Source organism: Nicotiana tomentosiformis, chromosome 2, assembly GCF_000390325.3.
Source record: "Nicotiana tomentosiformis chromosome 2, ASM39032v3, whole genome shotgun sequence".
NCBI classification, from domain to species: Eukaryota; Viridiplantae; Streptophyta; class Magnoliopsida; order Solanales; family Solanaceae; genus Nicotiana; species Nicotiana tomentosiformis.
Genome location: NC_090813.1, coordinates 429072 through 450666, shown reverse-complemented (window position 1 = coordinate 450666; position 21595 = coordinate 429072). Strand labels below are relative to the sequence as shown.

Here is a 21595-nt window from a genome sequence, read left to right as displayed (position 1 = left end):
TTCTTAAATATCCACTTACTACTTATGGGTTTACAACCTTTAGGCAAATCAGACAAGTCCCAAGTGTGATTAGAAAATATAGAGTCTAATTCACTTTTAATGGCCTCTTTCCAAAAACTAGAATCTATTGACCTCATTGCTTCATTATAAGTCTTAGGGTCTTCTTCAATTAAATATATAGACACTAATTCATCATTCAAAACATCAAGATCAACAATTTCAGTCAAGAAAGTAGTGATAAAGTCAGGTTGCAAAGCTAGCTTCAATTCTACGCCTCTTACTTCTTCTAAATTCATTTTCATGCTCATTAGCAGTAACACTAGAAGAAGGCACAATATGAGAATTAACACACATAGATGTAGAAGCATTATTAGGCACATCACTAGGCACATTATTTTTCAATGGAAAAACATGCTCAAAAAATTTTGCATCTCTAGATTCACAAATAGAACTATCATTCAAAGACATAAATCTACATGCAGCACTATTTTGAGCATAACCAATAAAAATAGCATCAAAAGTCTTGGGTCCAACAGTTACTTGTTTAAAATTAGGTAGACCAACCTTAGCCAAACACCCCTACACTTTCAGAATTTTCAAGTTAGGGGCAAACCCTTTCCATAACTCATACGGGATTTTATCTAACTCTTTATGAGGGACTTTATTAAGAACATAACATACAGATAAAACAACTTCCCCCCATATATTATCAGATAAACCCGAACTCAAAAGCATAGAATTCATCATTTTCTTAAGGGTTCTATTTTTCCGTTCGGCTACACCATTTTATTGGGGAGTATAGGGAGACCTAACCTCATATATAATACTATTTTTCTCACAAAAGGTTGCTAGAGTATTAGTACTATATTCACCATCCCTGTCTGACCTAAGCCTCTTGATTTTCTACTTCTGCCTTGTATTTCAAAAATATGCTTTCAGCCTCATCTTTTGACTTAAGAAGATATACCTTAGTGTATCTAGAAAAGTCATCTACAAAGGTGATGTAGTATTTCTTTCTACCTTTACTAACAGTATTCTTAAAATATGCTACGTCTGAATGTACTAGTTCAAGCAATTCTATTTTTTTACTGATTACATTCTTAAAAGGTTTTTTAGTATGTTTTGCTTCTACACAAACAGGGCACTTAGAAAAATTATCACTTTTAACTGCATGAATTAATTCCATTTTTCTAAGTCTTTTAATAGAAGCAATATTAACATGACCTAGTCTACCATGCCACAAATCAATAGACTCAGCAATATAAGCAAAATTGAAAGTGCTAGCATTATTGGAGCAATTGATAGAAATCTCTCCTATGCTACGAGAGTCACGGCATTACCGTGAAGGGGAATTCGTGATTGCAAAGCAAACTACTCACAATGGAATGCCGTGGGTACTCTTTAAGGCAATGAATTATTATGGCATTATGACCGAGGAATGTAAGCTCACAATTGTCGGCAGATTCCTCAAACTAAGACCTCAAACTGATCGACTTAGGTCCAACTTCAAGGAATTGACCTCTGTAAAGAGCTCGGCCAAGATTGGGGCATATAATAACTAGTGTCTTCATAGACTTCACGAACGAAGAGGATTTCAAATATATATTTTCTCTTTTGTTTTTCTTTTTGTATTTTGCCCTCGGCGCTAGTAAAGTTTTCTTTAAGATAAAAATGCACATTCCTAGTTTATATTGTTCCACTCAAAAGCTACACCATATTTTCTCATTACTTTTTTCTAGCGCTCTCTTTCAATTAAAGTGTTTTAAGAGGTACTAGGATCAAAACGATTCAATTAAGAACAAAAGGGTATACACTTGTAATGCGAGTGCCAAAAGAAAGGCTTATAAGCTCAAAAGGGTAAACTAGGGATGATTTTTTATTTGTAATAAGCCACAACACTCAAAAGATCAAAGAAAGCCTAACATCACTTTTCAAACCGAGTAACACCTAAGATTTCACTTCAATTCACATTGTGGGCAAGTTCTAGACTCAACTTCAATAACATGAACTATACTAAGAACTCACTTCACACATGGCACATGACTCGCTAAGGACGGTCCTATTCCGACTCTCATTCAAACAAGTATTCACAGAGCCGAGGGATATATTAAGCATTAAGCACAATGTTAACGCAAGTCAAACAAACGAGCCATAGGGGTTATAACACATGTTATCTATTTAATACCAGCATCATCAAATATTTAAAACAAATGGAAGGTGCTACATATGCCAATGCCTAAATATGCTACTATCAAACAAGTCAAAAGGTGCAAATCACATCATTCATTCTCCTTTATTTTCTAAATACTACTCTACTAACAAAAGAAAAAAATTACTATTACCCGATTCAAGTTACATCCCATAAAAAAGAACCGAGGCACAAAGAAAAATTACGGGTGGATTATTACTACCTAAGAAAAATAAAAAGACATATTTTTGTATTTTTCTATTTTTTATTTTTTTTTTTACTTTAGTTCCTCAAGAAAACTGTCTAGGAGATCCATCGTCGGTAACAATCCAATATTTTTCTATTTTATTAATATTGAAGATCCTAATAAAAATACTACACTACTAAATACTATATTAATGGCTATACTACTCTATATAAGCAACCTAAAATAATAAAACAAGAAGCTAACAGTAAAGAAAATAAAAAGTTAGAAATAAAAATATAAGAAGCTAACATTATTACTAATATAATACTACTATACACAAAGAGAACCTCCCATCTCACACTTAAAAATATGTAGTATCCCCAATGCATAATTAAGACAAAATAGTAAGGGTGGACAAGAAATTTCCTGATTAGTCCTCGGGATCATGTCCTTCATCGAAGAAGGCTCCGTCAGCATCCTCCTAATCATCTCCCAGATCCTCACCAGTGGAACCAGCCGTTGTATCCACCTGCTCTTCATCGTCATGCACAGAATGCTCCAGAGTATTGACATCCTCATCTGACAGCACCCCCTGGCCCTCAACTATACCAACCAACCGTTGTGCATGTGTGCTCAGTGGGAACCACTCAGTTAATCTGGAGTAGTAGGTCTATCCCCAATCCGCAATTTCAAGTCCATCATCCCATATAAATGAGCCATGACGTTATCATCGCGAGCCGGAGGCTCGGCTGTAATCAATGTAGTACCATCCTCCTCATCGTTCCCACGAATACAAGCAATGTCAGTTGCTCGAGGCGCAGTTGGAATACTCATATCAAACCTGGGATCCTTATCCACTTTCTCCTGACGCAAATATTGTGTAAGCACATTGCCAAAGAATATGCTGGTAAGTGTGCCTCTTCTAGTTTGCGCCATCTAATGGCACATCAATTGTACCACATTTATCGACCGCCCTGTCATAAAAAAATACACATGACATACTCTATCTAGGACAATATTAGTATCATTATCGCACGGAAGTAGTCTCGTGTTTACTAAGCGCAACCATACTTTACCAATTTTTAAACTTTATTTTTGGCAAAGATGTGCAGATGTTGTATCTCTTGTCCCTAGTCCACATAACATTCGATTTAACACCACACAATGTGTGTCTAATATCCTTGTAAGAAGGTTGGGCAACAACGTCATACAATGGCCTGGTAGAACATCAGGGGCATCCAAAAATCTATATAATGAGCCTACCAAAATATTAATAAGCCTCCCACGAATAGGCACCAATTTCTCCTCATCCTGGATTTTCCAACCAGCATAAAATTCCCAAATAAAGCTAAAGTTTGCATCTCCCTGATTTTTAAAGACAAAACGCAATCCCAGGTCATGTATGGTCTTCCGAATTTGAGGGTAACAAGACTTCAAGCTATACTCATCGATTGCTAAATCAGGGAGATATGTGTTTCGACGATATTTCCTGTACTATGCTTTCCCATATTCTCGATTTGCCTTCTCTTGCAGTTTTTCCTCCGTAGAAGTGGAAGCCACTTTCTTTCCCTTACCATTATGAATACCAGATGTAGCCTCAACTGTGTTCCTTTTCTTTGGTGGTGGGCTGATGGGGTAGCCTTTTCCTTTGGCGGTGCCTTGGCCTTAGCGCTAGGCGTTGGACGAACCATATTGCACGTACCTATCAACTATACCAATTATCAATTCAATAAACCAAGAGATATCAGAACAATAAGGTTGGAGTGACCCACACTTAAAGCTCAAATATATGCTAATTGACCGAATCATAGGCTACTCATACTTCGCCTTTATCAAATAAGTTCATTAGCATCTAAATTTTGGCATTACACTTAGCACGTATGCCATTGCAAGTACACTTTATCAATCCACCCTGAATCCTTTGAGACATTCCATATTTAGTTTTTCATGTCAATCATGATCACCTAACACAAGTCAATCATTCCCGAAAACTCGGGTTCCAATTGGTGACAAAAATTGCCATTGAAGCAATTTATCGAATACCTAGTGTGCATTATTTCTGCGTGAGTTTCTTTGTAGGTGAAGGATTGCTTCACCCTCCCAAATTGGTTTGGAGAAGAGAGAAATCAAGATTAGAGGGTGGAATGGTGAAGTTTGGAAGAGGGGTTCATGGTTTTAGGGTTGGAGTCGTCGGATATTTTATTTGTAGGGGTAGAGGGGGTTTATTAAAGGGTTGGAGTAAATGATAAAAGAAAATAAAATAAAATAAAATAAAATATTGGGGGTCTTACTGGGGCCTGGCGCATTGGATGGCTCAAGGCTTTGTGAGGGATGCCGGTTTGAGGCAGAGAGGCGCTAGCCAATGCGCCAACAGTGGCACTACAGAAGCTGCGACGCGGAGGCCGGTGCTCCGAGCTTCGCACGACAGACATATCAAGGCAGCATTGTGGGCGCTACATTTTAAGCACGGGGCGGGGTTTGGGAAATTGTTCTTTTGGTTCTAGGCAACATGAGGCGCACTAAGATTGCGCTTTAGACTTTGCATCGTGATAGCTAGGTGCTATCCGTTGTGGTATCTTTTGCATGTTTTTGCGCATTGTTTCGATCCCCAAGCACATCTTTCCCCCAAGTAGCTCCAATACCTAGCAAAACATGTGAAATTCATGGAAAACTAACTCGTTAGCCCACCTCTATATCGAAAACAAAATAGTGAACTATAATATATATGCTCCATGAATCGGGTTTCCTCCCCATAAGCGCCATTAATGTAATGGCATGACGAATACAACATAATCAAGGGTTTCTTATCAGGGTTGACTCAATACTTGGGCTTCATTCAAATAAATCACTAATAGATTTTTTTCCTCATTGCCCATGCCAAGGTAATGTTTCAACCTTTGTATATTAACTGTGAAGTTTTCGAAATCTATCTTCCGACTCGATTGCAACTGATCCCCTCAGATGTACCTCTAGCACACAAAATGGTTCTCTCCATCTTGACTTCAACTTGCCCGGAAATAACTTCAGTCTTAAATTATACACCAATACTAAGTCCGTAGGCTTAAAATTTTGCTTCACAATATACTTGTCATGGATCATCTTCATCATTTCCTTGTACAATCGAGTGCTCTCAAAAGCCTAATAACGGAATGCATCAAGTTCATGTAGCTCTATGACTCTACTCGTACCATCGGCTTCAATGTCAAAATTTAATTGTCATAATGCCCATAAAACTCAATGCTCTAACTCCACTGAAAACTGGCACGCCTTTCAAAATACCAATTTGTGACATACCAATTAGAGTTTTAAACACCGTGCAGTAAGCCCGTAGTGCATTATTTAATTTTCTCGCCCAATCAGTCCGAGTGGAATTTACTGTCTTGCTCAAAACACTCTTAATTTTTCTGTTCGACACTTTCACTTGTCCACCCTATTTGTGGGTGATACAGAGTGGCAACCTTGAGGAAAACACCATATTTCTCTAATAAAGTTTTCAAAAGATCGATTGCAAAAGTGGGTGCCTCCATCACTGATGATTGCCCTTGGAGTGCCAAATCAGGCAAGGATAGTTTTTCTCAAGAAAACCAATGACTCCCTTTGCATCATTCTTCGGGAATGCTACAACTTTCACCTATTTCGAGACATAGTCTACAGCTACCAGTATGTACTTATTGCCATATGAGCTAACAAATGGTATCATAAAGTCGATTCTCCATATATTAAATGCTTCAACCTCCTGAATTGGATTCATGAACATCTCATATCGAGGATAAATATTCTCACTCTGTTGGCACTCATCACTACTTTCACCGAAAAGTGTGCATCTTTGAAAAATGTCGACCAATAAAAGGGTGACTCCAAAATATTTGTAGTTGTCTTAAATCTTCCAAAATAGCTACCATATGGTGAAGCATGATATTCATGCAAAATAGAAGACTGGTCTGTCTTGGGGATACTTCTCGATATATGTTAACAATACAAATCCTGAACAAATAAGGGTCATCCTAGAAATACATGCGACAATTACGAAAGAACATTTTCTTTTATGCAAAGGACAAGTCCAAATGAGATAATAACAGGTAAAATAGAGTTAGGTCCTAAGAAGGCATGCTGAGGTGAGATGGGAGCGATTTCAGCTCCAACTGTGGTGGCTCTTTAATCGATGGCTTAACTGGAGGGGTCTTTCTTTCTTCTAAGTGTAAAGGCTCAAATTCGAGCTCTCTTTTTCCAATACCCTTAGCCTTCAAGAGCTAAAACCCACTCTACCAAGTCCTACCATTTACCTATTCTAAGTTCATGAGGCAGCTGCTAGGGGGTCTTTTGCATAGTGTCTCATCTTCCTCCTCCATGATCACATCTACTACTTCAATTATAGAATAACTAGAAAACTCACTAGGTTGCCGCATGGACCTTTGCACATTAAATGTTATTTTTTTATTATCCAGTCTCATATTTTGTCCCCAGTTTCACAATCAATTAGATCTCTCCCTGTGGCCAAGAACGGCTTTTCCAAAATTATGGGAATCTCCTCATCAACCTGGTAGTCAAGAAATAACAAAATCTACAAAGAACACAAATCTCTCAACCTGCTCAAGTACATCATCCAGTATACCTAATGGCCTCTTCACCATTTGGCTAGCTAGCTATAGTAACATAGATGTGGGTTTTGCTCTTCCAATGTCTAACTTTTTATAGATAGACAAGGGTATCAAATTTATACTCGCCCCCAAATCACATAACGCTTTGGCGAATGCATATCTACCTATGGTTCATGTAATTGTGAAACTTCCACGATGAGATAGTTTCTTAGCTATAGGTGTTGTAACAAAAACACTACAAGCCTGAGTCACTGTCACAGTGGTAAAGTCTTGGAAGTTGAACTTGCGAGACATCAAGTCTGTTATCATTTTTGCGTAACCAGCTCATCTCTCGCAAGGCATCTATTAGTGGAATATTCACATGTATATGCTTTAACATATCCATGAACTTCTGGTGTCGGTCATCCTTATGATATTTTGCCTACATCTACGGGAAGGGTGTTGGAAGTCGCTTCTTTCATGTGACTTGAGTCAGTTCCTGCTTAAGTGCTTTTTTATACCTTCTCTTGCACTTGCTTAGTTTCCTTTGCAACGTCCTTTTCCTTGCTTGTTTCCTCTTGCACCTATTGTACTATTACCTCAGTTAAATATGTTGAATCATCTACCTCAAGTGGTACTGGCACAAGTGTCGTAGTTGGCGACTTTCTCGAGCAATTTATTGCTCTAAATCTGGATCTCTACCATTTCTCAGATTTACGACCATCAGCTATTTTGGGCCTGGCTCCTTTGGGTTGATGTTTGTGTTTGCAGGCAATATTCCCCGAGGATGATTATTCAGAGCCATAGAGATCTTCCCCTGTTGAATTTCAATACCCTTGATAGATGAGTCATGCGTCACTACCTTTTTTTTGCATCTGGTGGACCCTTTCTTCTATCTTCCCGTTGGACCCAATGAGTTGTTGCAATATTCTTTTAATTTCGAACAACTCATCATCTTGTCTCACCATCTATTGTTGTTGAGGTTAGCTGTTGATTCTACTGAGTGTATCCATGTTGCCTGATAAGGCACACCTTGACCGTGTGGTTGCATGACTCTAGGATTATTATTATTATTATTATTATTATTATTATTATTATTATTATTATTATTATTATTATTATTATTATTATTATTATTATTATTATTGTTGTTGTTGTTGTTGTTGTTGTTGTTGTTGTTGTTGTTGTTGTTGTTGTTGTTGTACTGATGTTGTGCTGGCCTATACTGCTTGCTCACATAGTTCATATTTTCTTGGTTGTTCAGGCTGTCACCTTTATCGCTCCATAAGCATATATATATATATATATATATATATATATATATATATATATATATGGTTGATTAAAGCATGGTGTCCATAATCCTCCATTAGTCGTATCAATTATGTGTACCTGTTTCTGGCCTGATTCATCAATCTTCTTTGTGAGGATACTCATTTGAATCATCAGAGTGGCCATATTCTCGGCTATGGAGTTGTTCGGGTCCAGAGCTAATGAGTAAACTATAGGGGTAAGTGTAGTATCTCGGAAGATTGAGGTAAAAATGACTTTTGAAGTCTTGTGTAGGAATATAGGACACATTATTTGGTTAACAAAAAATGTATAATTAAAAGGGTTTGGGGGTTAGATTAAAAATAATAAAAGTTGTGGGTAAATATTAAAATTTTAAAAAACCAAACCCATTCAAATTATTTCAAATTTTCATTTCCCTCTTCTTTCTCCTCTTTACCTCTTCTTCTCCTTCTTTCTTCTTTCTTCTTTCTTCTTTCTCTTCCTCATTCTCTCATTCTTCTTCCTTACTTTCTTCTTTCTCTTCAACTTTCGTTGTTCCTGTTACTGGTTCGTCCACGCCATATTCTTCTTCTTCTTCTTCTTCTTCTTCTTCTTCTTCTTCTTCTTCATTTTGTTCTCTCCCTCTTCATCTCATTTTCATCTTATTCTTCTTCTTTTTTATTTTTTCTTTTCTTCTAGTGATTTAAAATATACAAGAAAAAGAAAAAAATATAAAATTTTACAAAGTAAGTATTTTGCAAAATACCCTCGAAATATTTTGAGATATCTCCCATAAATGAGTATTATGCTAAAGTATCCACGGGGATGTTTGAAACATCCCCGGATTGTTTGAAACATCCATCGGGATATTTCTTCTACTTCTTTCTTTTTTTTTAGTGTTGTTCTCATTGATCGTTTTTTCACAGATGTTTCAAACGTCCCCACAGATGTATGTAGATGTTTGAAACATCTCAATAGATGTTTGAAATATTTCTCTAGATATTTGAAATATATTTCCTTAATGTTTGAGGATTAGGAGTGGCGGGGGATAGAGAGGAGCGTTGCGAGATGGAGGAACAAGGGTAGGAGGGGGAGGAGGAGGAGGAGGAGGAGGAGGAATAGGGGTGGAGGAGGAGGAGGGAGATTTTTTGTAAATAAAAAAATTTTGGGGGCTTTAAAAATAATATCATTAACCCTAATTATAAAAGTGTCCTCTCAACCCCATTATTAACAGTTTTGTCTTAAAAAGTGTTATAAGTTTTGAAGCATCTTAAAATTTTAATTCCCCCTAGTATCTCTTGTCATTCATCCTGAGTTTTGAGCCATTTTATCAAGTAGGAACTTACACTCTCTAAATAATTTGCTCAAAATGCTCCACCTGCTGAAGCATCAACGTGGGCCTTTAAGCTATCTGCCAATCCCATGTAAAACATCTGTCCCAACATATGATTTGGAATTCCATAGTATGGACACTTAACTAACATCCCATTGAACCTCTCCCACGTTTCTTGCAATGTTTCAACTAGTTTCTGCTTGAAGTTCAATACTTTATTAACTTGGTTTGCAGTCTTATTAAGTGGGTAAAACTTGTCCAAAAATATCTTGACTAATTCCTCCCAAGTTGTGATGGAGTTTATGGGGAGCGAATTAAGCCAAGTCTGAGCCTCCCCAGTCACTGAGAATGGAAATAATAGCTATCTAATTGCTTTCGGTGTCACATTTAGTTGACTTTGAGTGATGCAAATTGGCAAAAATAATTTTAGGTATTGTTGTGGATCTCCAATGTAAGACCCGAAGAACAGTCCTTTGTTCTATAACAGATGTAGCATGTTTTTTGTGATTTGAAAGGATTCCTCTTGTACATAAGGGACTACAATTGCGGTTGTCAGTTTGTGTACGGTGGGTTGTGACCAATTATAAAGGGTTGCCTTTGGCACAAGAGGTGCCACGCCCTAATTGTTCGAATCATTCTTATTGTTTCTATTGTCGTTTTTCCTTCTTGTTTGCACAATTTAATGCTTGAAAGCTTTCTTAAGGTCCGGTAATGATTCAAACAATTCACTAATTCTCGAGGAGTTTCTAGGCATGCACTTGTAACACACAAGATTCCAAACGTTAGAAATTCAATGTAATGAAATTACGATAAAAAAATTGACTAAACTAAGAATCCTAGCAATTCTTCTCGCTGTAATTAAGAACACCATTAAATTCCCCCGGCAACGGTACCAAAATTTGATCATGCCCGACTATACCTCCTAAAAGGTCTAGAGGTCGTTTCAAATATAATCTAGTTTACAAGTCTAAAGTTGAATCCTACAGGGAATTAACCTACTAATCATAACTACTAGTCTCGCAAGAATTATCACGACCCAAATTTCAGCCAGAGGGGTCGTGATGGCACCTAACTCTAAGACTAGGTAAGCCTATCACTAAACAATATTAAAACAATAAAACATGATATAATAAGGTAGAGTTTAATATAAAAGCAAAAATAAAGTTAACATAAGACGAAATGGCTATACTCAATACATCTCCCTAGAGCTAGGTAGTACTGAGTCATGAGTTCTAACTGAATATATACGAAATATCAAAATAATACTATTCAAAAATAAAATTAACAGTATTAACATAAAGGATAAGACTCCAAAGGACTGCGACTACATGCATCTCTACCTTGAATCCTCACGACCAATGCAAACTCTCACTCTCAAGACCCACTGCCTCCAACACCTGGAATTGCACAAAAATATGCATAAATGTAGTATGAGTGTCGCGCCCTATTTTCTCGCGAAAGCGTGTTTTGCCGTGTGACAACTCTTTAAATGGTTATCAAAAGAGAAGAGTCACCACCTAACAATTGTTTAGGTGTGTTAGGGAACCTATTTGCGAATAACTCTATTTTTACTAGTCCGTGTCACCAAAGATCGGGTGCGGGGTCAAATTACCTCAAAGAGAAGATGTTAGGTACTCTTCAAGGTCCACAACTATGGGTCTCAGGCAAACTTTAAACTATGTGGATTAGAGAATTAAGCTAGGTAATCAAATAAATAAAGAAAGATGTAGGAGTTGAAAACTCTATTATAACATAAGAATTAATTATATGACTAATTGATACAAGTCTTAAAAAATCACAAGAAATACAGTTGCGTTGATCTATGACTAAGTGTGAACAACAAGTATATAAAAGGATGAGGGACTTAAGTTTTTTAGCCTAAAGGATCACCCCGTGCAACATAAATAATACTTCGCAACTACCTTAGGATATGGGTTGCTCATATTATTCAACGGGTATAGACTATCATCTCCTGCTACCCAATTACTATATTGAAGTTATTACTTAAAGGCGTTCTAATTCAATTCTAAACCGTATCCTATGCGTGCACTACCCGTCCCATGGCTATGGTCCAGGAGGCTTTGGACCTACTATTAGGTGTATCTAGACTTTACTTAGGTTTCTCAAAATGATAAAACAAGGAGACATTCAAAACCGATAGGATTGCACATAATAGCAATGAAAGGCTCGAGTTAACCTCCACACATAAGTACAAAAGCACGCGATCAGATTTCTGGTTATGAGGTAGGCAGAACTAAGGTGCATTAGAATCATTAAGTACTATAGGCATGATCTCTATATGATTACAGTATTATACAGGCAGTACTGTAGTTTCTCGACTAACGTATAGGTGAATTAAAGTGTTACAAGTCCTATAGGCATGATTTATAATTTGTTTGCGTGATAAGGTAGTGAAAACAATCCCAAAACTCTGAATTACCAGTACTGATTTTTATAGATATGCGTCTTAGGCAGGTGACAATATCCTATAGGCACGATTTCTAATAGTTTCATAATAAGGCAGGGAAGTTGCTTGAAAACATAGGATTAGCTTCATAATAAGGCAGTGAAGTTTCTTGAAAACACAGGATTAACAGCGTTCATAAACATCATATAGGCAGGATTTCTAATAATTGACAATTAGACTTGATTTTATAACACTTTATCCCTATAGTCATGTCATATAAGTGAGGTAGTACAAAGTAACATAAAGCAGTTGATCAATCCTTAAAACTTTATAGTCATGATATCTAGATTAGCAAAGCATGGAATTATTGTAACCTATAGGCATATTATCTAAAGCGTTGAGTAGTAGACCTGGAAACAGTGTAGCAATTAGTTGAGTCGACATATTTTGACAGGCTAAGTGAAGTGTGTGCGTGATTCTTATAGGCATGGTTCCTATTGGTGTTAAACACAAATAAATAAGGCATGCTAGACGTAATAACAAACAGAACAATTGACCTATAGGCATATTTTCTACCCTTTCATGCTAGTATTAGAATACCCCAGCTCCTTTCATTAATCCTCCCATCATTCGTTGTTACAAATAATTACAGACAATATTGAATGATTGCATGCCCAAATAAGAATACAGAATAACCTAGTAAAACATCTGGGCCTTCAAATAGGCTTGGAACTTCATATGGACCGCATGCCCAAACTCCAAAGGCGGACAGTGCATTCCAAACTTCCAGTACCACAGCAGGTCCGACATACCAGGCCCAAACGAATGACTTACTTACCCAAATGGAGGCCAAATTCATTCATACAAGTGACAAACAATAAATTGAATTTAACTAGACAACTTAAACACTTAATTCTTAAAGCTATAGGTAACAATATCTCTAGTTAAGGCACACAAGATTCATATAAGGCAAGTTGAGGCTTGTAATTCCAAAGAGAAAGTTTAAGAGCAGGGGGATTGACCACTATAGGATAATAAACCATTCCAAAGAGAATTGCAAAGAAAGCATGATCCAGAAATAGCCTAAAGGACGTTAGACATTAGAGTTTTGACATGAGGGCCTAGCAGAATCACGGATAGGAACAAATGAAATATTAGTCTTCACATAGAAATTCTAACACGGGAGCCTAGTGATGATACGAGCATGACAAATAGGCTAGTGGGCATAGTCTATAATAGTGACAAGAAATCACCTAGTTGAACATGAGAAAACATAACATGTTGAGCATCAGTCATAATACCAAAGTTCAGGGACATTACCAAGATTAACAGGATAGGTAGGCATCAAGACTTAGACCAATTAAACATAGAAGAAAAGTTTATGTACTGAAATCTTAAGCAATATTTGAAGAACACAGACTTGAACACATAAAGGACATACATTATGCTTTACAAGTAGCAAGAAAATATGTCATGCTAGTTCAAGAGTTCAGGCAACACTGGCATTTGGAAATTGCATGCATAGATCAACCATAAAGAAGTTAACAAGTTGTACAGAAATGACTCAATAGGAAGCAATGCATTAGTACAAATTCTGGGTGTGAATTAAACTATCACAAGAATCCGAAACAAGCAGGAAGATAAACTCCTGACAAGCAGCAGGATAGTATTCAGCCATATATAAATACATTAGGCTAAGCCGGCTTAAGACAGTCAGAGGCCATGGGCGTGCATAAAAATTTTAAAGCTTTAGGCAAGTTCTGATGCTAGGAAACACAAGGCTACAAGATAACTTTAAAGCAAAGAGGACTATAAACGGAGAAAATATAGTAGCATATTGGTTCATTGAAGCTTAAGAGACATAGGTATACAAAGCATGATCATAAGCACAAGAAAAAATAAACTTGCGAGAGCCAAAGGCACTTACCGATTACAAATTAACGAACAAACAAATGAGAAGAACAGTTTCCAGCAGCAATTCGATTAGCAGTAGCAAAGAACAGCAGAATACCCAAAGGCTCAGTGCGCCTGAGTTCCCAATGGTTTCAAATGAACCTCGGGTAGTGCTCGCACTAAGAAACAACACAATCGAATTCGAATAGCCTTGGCTTTCAGACGGCCAAGGTCTCAAGTTTTAGAGTACAATAAGTGAGAATGAGAGAGTAATACAGTGATTGTAAATGTCTATCATTGGAATCAGGGGAGGGGGTTTATATAGTGTTGAATCATGCGAGCAAACAAGGAAAGAAATCAAGCAAACACAAACAAGAACGAGTAAAATATCACATGCAATCAGTAGAGTAACGGAAAAGGAAATAAATCAAACTCCAAACCCTCGTTAGGGTTCAATACTAAAAAATCGGCCAATTAGCATAAAGAATCAGGCCTTCCTTCATGTATATGGACGAAATATTGTCCAAATCTCCAAGATTAAGGTCGATTCCAGCCTGATACAGAGATGGTACTTGCCAAAATTGGACAAGTACCTAAGTAATGCCATAAACATGTGACCAGTAGCGAAAAAACACAGATATGGTAAGCAAATAATGATGGAATCCTATTATCAACGGGATTAGGGGAGGGAGTTAGGAGAGGCGACTGCTAGGATTTCTGTAGAGAGCGGAGGGAATTGAGAGTGTTTTGGGGCATCTATTTGAGGGGAAATGGGTTAGGATTTCAGGGGTTGGAGTAATTGAAAGTGAGAGAGAGGCTGTGGGGAGTTGATCCTTTGAGATCAACAGTCAGGATTGAATGAGAGGCGGGGCAGGTTGGAGAACGGGTCCCGACCAGGTTAAACATTAAAGGGGTCGTCTGGTTTGGGCTGGGGAAATTAGGCTTAGAGGTTTTGGACGTTTGGGCCATTACATTGGTCCAGAATTGGCTCCAAATTAGGCTACAAATTAAATACACGAAAAAGTATAAAAAGTATTTTTAAAAATTAATTAACAAATAAAAAAATATTTTTTGTGTAGTAAGATGCTTGAAAAATAATAATTTAACATTATAAAAGTATAAAATTCTATTTGGGCATAAATAATGCAATAAAATATAATTATACACAACATATAGGCTATTATTGCAAAATTATGTAAATAGATTAAAAATACAAATATACTTATATAAAAATAAAGTAAAATATTCTGAAACATATATGTTGATGTAAGTAATAAATTTGGATAATTAAGTAATCACAAAATAATTTAAGGGGTAGTTAATGCATATTCAAGTAATTAAAATGCAAGAAAAATCAATTTTAAAGCTTTAAACAATTATTAACAATTATAGAAAATACTCGTATAATTTTTGTGAATTAATTAATAATGCAAAATGCTATTTTGAAAGTATATATACTATATGAAAAAATATGAGGGAAAAATTGGATACCAACAGCTGCCCTTCTTTACCTGGGAATGATGAAAGAGTTGTCGGGTAAAGAAAATGATGACCAATTTTGTCTGAAGTGAGTGAGGAATGATGTATTTGAAAAAATAGGGGCTGAACCCTGGTTCTTGAGTTTTCTACATATCCCTGGTGCTACGGAAATCAGGTCGTGTGTAGTTCTGGATCCAACGACGAACGAAACCGATGGAGTTGTTATAAGAGTGGTCATATGCTTCGAAAAAGGATCTTTTGGATAGGGTAGTGTCGTAGGTAATGGATAATTTGGGAGGATCCGTGAATGAGAATTTGAACGTTACGGATATATAAGGAAAATATTTTCACGGTTATAGCACAAAGGGTAATCATATGCTGATCATCAGTTACATTTAAGGTGATCCAAAGATGTGAATGTTGTAAACGAAAACCGGAACAAGAATTGCTCCTGTTTGTAGAACGGTTACCTCCCGAGTTACCTGCAAAACTTAGAACACGGTGCATGCAAATATATATTGGTTATTGCGACAATTTAAGCATGGTGTAAATTGCCTTTGGACCGTAAAAGTCGCCTTCGGGCGATGAGGATGATGTCCTTAGACTATGACGTACTGGCCCATGAAGTGTATGACAAGGGATTTTCCGGTCATAGAATGGCGTCCTCGGGCCATGAAGATGGTGCTTCTGGACCATGATGCCTTTGAATAATGCAATTTCAAGAGATCCTCCGGCTATGGCATGATGTCTTCCGGCTATGAGGATAATGCCCTCAAACTATGACGCCTTCAAAAAATATGGCGATGTTTTAGCCATGAGATGCAAAGACATGGCAATATCGATCGTGTGATAGAGGAAACAGATAATGCTTTGTCATAGGTGAGAACGAGACGAGACAAGGTTTAGTCTTGTATGAGGTGAGGGTAGTGCTTAGCCCGATGTAATGGGCGGAGACAATATTTAGTCTCATGCAAGGAAAGACCACTCCTAGCCTTATGTAACAATGGGGTCAATGCTTAGCCTCGTGCAGGGAATGGAAACAGTGCTTAGTCTCTAGCAAGGAAAGGCAATGTTTAACCTTATTCAATAATGGAGGCAATACTTAGACTCATGCAGGAAATGGAGACAGTGTTTAGTCTCATACAAAGAAATACAATGCTTAGCCTTATGCAATAATGGAGGCAATGTTTAGCCTCATGCAAGAAATAGAGACAGTGTTTAGTCTCATACGAAGAAAGGCAATGCTTAGCCTTATGAAATAATGGAGGCAATGCTTAGCTTCATGTAAGAAATGGAGACAGTGTTTAGTCTGATGCAAAGAAAGGTAGTGCTTAGCCTTATGCAATGTGGAGACAGTGCTTAGTCTCATGCAAAGAACAGAGACAGTGTTTAGTCTCGTGCAATGAAAGGCAGTGTTTAGCCCAATGCAAGGAGTAGATACAATGTTGAGTATTATGCAAAAGAAGACAGTGCTTAGCCTTATGTAATGATGAGGGCAGTGCTTAGCCATATGCAATAAAAGCAATGATTGAATGCAAGAGAATAAATCATTTCTTAGCTTGATGTTTTTGCGTTCGGCGACCATTATCGTTGTGAAGATAGTGATTTTGATGTGCGTATGTATTTACGGATGTTCCTGTTATGTTCATTGTGCCTGCATCCAAAGAAAAATCATGAGTTTTGCGGGGAAAAGGCTGGTTCGTGCTCTCGATTTCTTGTTATGCCTTTGCTTTTGTCCGAAGTCCTTGCTTGAGTTACCCCGAGTAACGTCTGGCTGCTATAGAAACAAACCTTTGAAAAATATGCGTTTGATAAATTATTTATGAAAATGTAGTTGTTTGAAATATGTGATAATGCACGAGAGCAAATGATTTGTTGAATTGTTGACTGCGACATACTTTTGAGACATTGCAACCTCTTTGACTCGAAATTTTGAGATCCTCCTCAAAATTCTGCCCCAGTTTAGGTGCATACTTCTTGCGATACATTCCTTGGTGATTCCAAACATGATGAGGTCAGGAAAACTCGAGATCCTGCCCCAGTTTCTAACCATAGGGGGAATGAAGATTTTATTATGATGTGATCAAACCCACAGGGTTGCCTACGTATCCCCTCTTAAATAGGAATCAGGTTAAGCGTAGTTCAGTTACATAAATAGAAAGCACAAATATAATCTTAAACATAGTATCTCTTGACTGCGTCCGAATTGATAGGTTTTAGCCAAATCTCTCTATCCATTTCTGCAAGTGTAAGTGCTCCCCTTGTTAATACTTGGTGAACCATGTAAGGGCTTTAGCAGTTAGGTAGAATTTCCCCTTTGCTTCATCTTGATGTGGGAAGATCCATTTTATTACCAATCACCCCGGTGTGAATTGACTTGACCTAAACTTTTTGTTGAAAGCTCTTGCCATTCTATTTTGGTAGAGTTGACTGTGACATACTGCATTCATTCTTTTTCCATCAATGAGAGCTAGTTGTTCATACCGGCTCCGTACCCATTCTGCGTCGCTGAGCTCGGCTTCCTTTATGATTCTTAATAAAGGTATTTCTACTTCAGCGGGAATAACGGCTTCAATACCATAAACCAGTAGATAGGGGGTTGCCTCAGTATATGTACGAATTGTGATGCGATACCAAAGCAAAGCAAACGGTAGCTACTCGTGCCATTATTTATAATTGTCTATCATTTTCCTCAATATCTTCTTGATGTTCTTGTAAGCGTCTTTTACGGCTCCATTCATTTGCGGCTTGTATGTTGTAGAGTTTTGATACTTGATCTTTAATGTTTCACACATGGCTTTCATCAAGTCACTATTGAGATTGGCGGCATTGTCAGCAATGATTGACTCAGGTAATCTAAATCGACAAACGATGCGCTCCCGAACAAAATCTGCTACCACCTTCTTAGTTACAGCCTTATAGGATGCGGCTTTAACCCATTTCTTGAAGTAGTCTATAGCCACCAGAATGAACCTATGTCCGTTTGAAGCATCGAGTTTAATTGGTTCGACTACATCCATACCCCAAGCAGAGAAGAGCCCGGGCGAACTTATTGCATTGAGTTCGTTGGGTGGCACTCGTATCATATCAGCATGTATCTGGCATTTGTGACACGTTTGAACATATTTGATACAGTATGTTTCCATAATCATCCAGAAATATCCTACTCTTAATATCCCATTGCATTGAGTTCGTTGGGCGGCACTCGTATCATATCAGCATGTATCTGGCATTGGTGGCACTTTTGAACGTATTTGATGCAGTATGTTTCCATAGTCATCCAGAAATATCCTGCTCTTAATATCTTCTTGGCCAGAACGAAACCATTCATGTGGGGTCCGCAAGTTCCTGCATGTATTTCCTCGAGCAATCTAGACGCCCCATTAGCATCGACGCATCACAACAATCCCAAGTCAGGAGTCCTTATGTATAGAATTCCTCCACTTTGAAAGAAATGGTTGGCTAATCTTCGAAGTGTGCACTTCTGAGTGTGTGTAGCGTGCTCCAGATATTCTCCCTTTTCCATGTATTCCTTGATGTCGTGGAACCACAGATTTTTGTCAATTTCTTCTTCACATGAGCACAATAAACCGGCTGCTTATGAATTCCTATTAGGATAGGATTGACGAAATTCTTGTTTGGGTGTTGTATCATGGAGGATAAAGTGGCTAATGCATCTACAAACTCATTCTGAATCCCTGGAACATGCTTGAACTCTATCTTTGTGAATCTCTTGATCAACTCTTCTACACAGTGCAAGTATGACAATACTTTGGTGTTCTTCGTAGACCATTCTCCTAGAACCTGGTTCACCAATAGATCTGAATCTCCGATTACCAGCAACTCCTGAACGTTCATGTCAATGGACAACCTGAGTCCCAGGATGCAGGCCTCATATTCCACCATATTGTTGGTGCACGAAAACCTGAGTTTTGCGGATACCAAATAGTGTTGACTGGTTTCTGACGCTAAGACAGCTCCGATACCCACTCCTTTGAAGTTTGCTACTAGGTCGAAGAACATCTTCCAACCATCGTATGCCTCGGTAATTTCTTCTACCACAAATGATACCTCATCATCAGGAAAATACGTTTTCAATGGTTCATATTCTCCGTATAGGGAATTTTCTGCCAAGTGATCCGCCAATGCTTTCCTTTTGACTTCCTTCTAGGTTACATAAATGATATCGAACTCACTCAGCAATATCTTCCACTTTGCTAGTTTGCTTGTAGGCATGGGTTTCTGAAAGATGTATTTTAGCGGATCCATCCTCGATATGAGATGTGTAGTGTACGCACATAAATAATGCCTTATCTTCTGGGCTATCCATGTAAGAGCACAATAGGTGCGTTCCAATAAAGAATACTAGGCTTCATAAGGTGTGAACTTCTTGCTCAGATAATGTATCGCCTGCTCCTTCTTTCTAGTTTCATCATATTGTCCTATAACACAACCAAAGGCCCCATCCAATACAGACAGATGAAGCAGCATGGGTCTTCCTGGTTCTTGTGGGACCAACACGGGTAGTTTGGATAAATACTCTTTGATTTTGTCGAAGGCTTTCTGGCATTCTTCAGTTTAGCTTGTTGCAGCATTTTTCCTCAGCATTCTGAAGATTGGCTAACATATCACTGTCGATTGTGCTATAAAACGATTGATATAATTGAGGCGCCCTAGAAAACTCATCACATCTTTTTATTCTTTGGCGGTGGCAAGTCCTGGATAGCTTTAATTTTTGACGTGTCTAACTCGATACCCCGTCGACTGATGATGAAACCTAATAATTTTCCAACAGGGACTCCGAAGGCATATTTTGCAGGATTCAACTTCAAGTTGTATTTTCGAAGCCGATCGAAAAATTTCTTCAGGTCTGCTATGTAATTCGAACTCCTTTTAGATTTGATGATAACATCGTCCACGTACACCTCTATTTCCTTGTGTATAATGTCATGGAAAATAGTCATCATGGCCCTCATGTAGGTGGACCCAACATTCTTCAAACCAAACGACATCATTTTATAGTAATATATTCCTCATGGTGTGATAAAGGCGGTCTTTTCGGCATCCTCTTCATCCATCCAAATCCGGTGGTATCCTGCGAAGTAATCCATAAAGGATTGGAGTTCATGCTTAGTGCAGTTGTCAATCTGTATGTGTATGTTAGGCAACGGGAAATTATCCTTAGGACTTGCTCTGTTCAGATCTCGATAATCGACGCATACTCTAACCTTCCCATCATTCGTTGGAACTGGCATAATGTTGGCTAACCAGGTCGTGTATTCAACCACTCAAAGAACCTTTGCTTTGATTTGCTTGGTGACCTCCTTTTTCATCTTCAAACTCATATATGGCTTGAACGTTTTGAGCTTCTGCTTTACTGGTGGACACATGGGATTGATGGGTAGCTTGTGAGCTACTATGGTTGTGCTCAAACTAGTCATATCACCGTAGGACTATGCAAAGATATCCTCATACTCCTTTAGGAATCTGATATACCCTTCTTTCTCTGACGGTGATAAATGAATGCTTATACGAGTTTCCTTGACTATTTCAGAATCCCCCAAGTTAACGGCCTCCGTTTGTTTTCAAAGTTCTTTACTTCTTTGACAATTTCCTCAGGTATTATATCATCTTCCAGATCTTCCGAATCACTGTCCTTATGTTGCATTGTCTCATTACATGTCATAGTTGTAGGTTCATCGGGATATGTAATAATTATGCTGAAAAAAATGTAGAAAGATAATAATATATATGAAAAGAAGTAATGCATTAAAACTTTAAAATGTCAACAAGTACGACTCGATGGCTCGAGTAATTATGTTAAAACAAAATACTGAAAATGTCTTAAATGCTCAAAACTATTTGAAAGTAATTCATGCTAATTTGCCAGGCTACCCAGGAATTCGGCAAGCCTGGGACGGTTCAGTGGTCCAGTTTTTTAGAACAACTCCCTCTTCCATCGTCTGAATGGTAAGGTCTTCCTCCTCCTCCTCCTCTTTCTCCTCAACAATTGCACCGCAGTCCATTTCTTCTTCATCTAGAAATAGCTTTCTTCATGCTGGCCAAAACCTCATCTTCCTCAGATCCTCACATCATGTTAGCCTGGTGGAATGTCTGGTACAATAGTCATACGGGCTGTTCCAGTGGATAATAAGGAGCACGCCATGGTGGTGTCCAATCTTGATATTCTTGCCATGTATATTCATATTCGAGTCCAAAGGTCATGCCATGATAATTTCGTTGTACGGGTTTGGTGATC

General features: G+C 37.9%; 1 protein-coding gene across 1 annotated transcript; it reads right to left on the bottom strand.

Annotated features, from left to right (window-relative positions):
- Positions 1–18002: 18002 nt before the first annotated feature.
- On the bottom strand, positions 18003–21362 carry LOC138906825 (uncharacterized). Its single transcript, XM_070196529.1, has 4 exons — positions 21232–21362; positions 20936–20987; positions 18928–19503; positions 18003–18434 (listed from the first exon to the last, which is right to left on the bottom strand). Exons 1-4 carry the CDS (start codon positions 21360–21362, stop codon positions 18003–18005), a joined length of 1191 nt encoding a protein of 396 aa, XP_070052630.1.
- Positions 21363–21595: the final 233 nt, after the last annotated feature.

What these genes read in the sequence shown, in the direction of transcription:
- LOC138906825 (XM_070196529.1), bottom strand. Translation starts at nt 21,362, where the DNA reads ATGGACTGCGGTGCAATTGTTGAGGAGAAAGAGGAGGAGGAGGAGGAA. An exon ending in CAGGCTTGCCGAATTCCTGG is followed by an intron (nt 20,988 to 21,231) that starts GTAGCCTGGCAA and finishes ACATAAGGACAG; the next exon opens with TGATTCGGAAGATCTGGAAG. An exon ending in CTGAGGAAATTGTCAAAGAA is followed by an intron (nt 19,504 to 20,935) that starts GTAAAGAACTTT and finishes TATGTAACCTAG; the next exon opens with AAGGAAGTCAAAAGGAAAGC.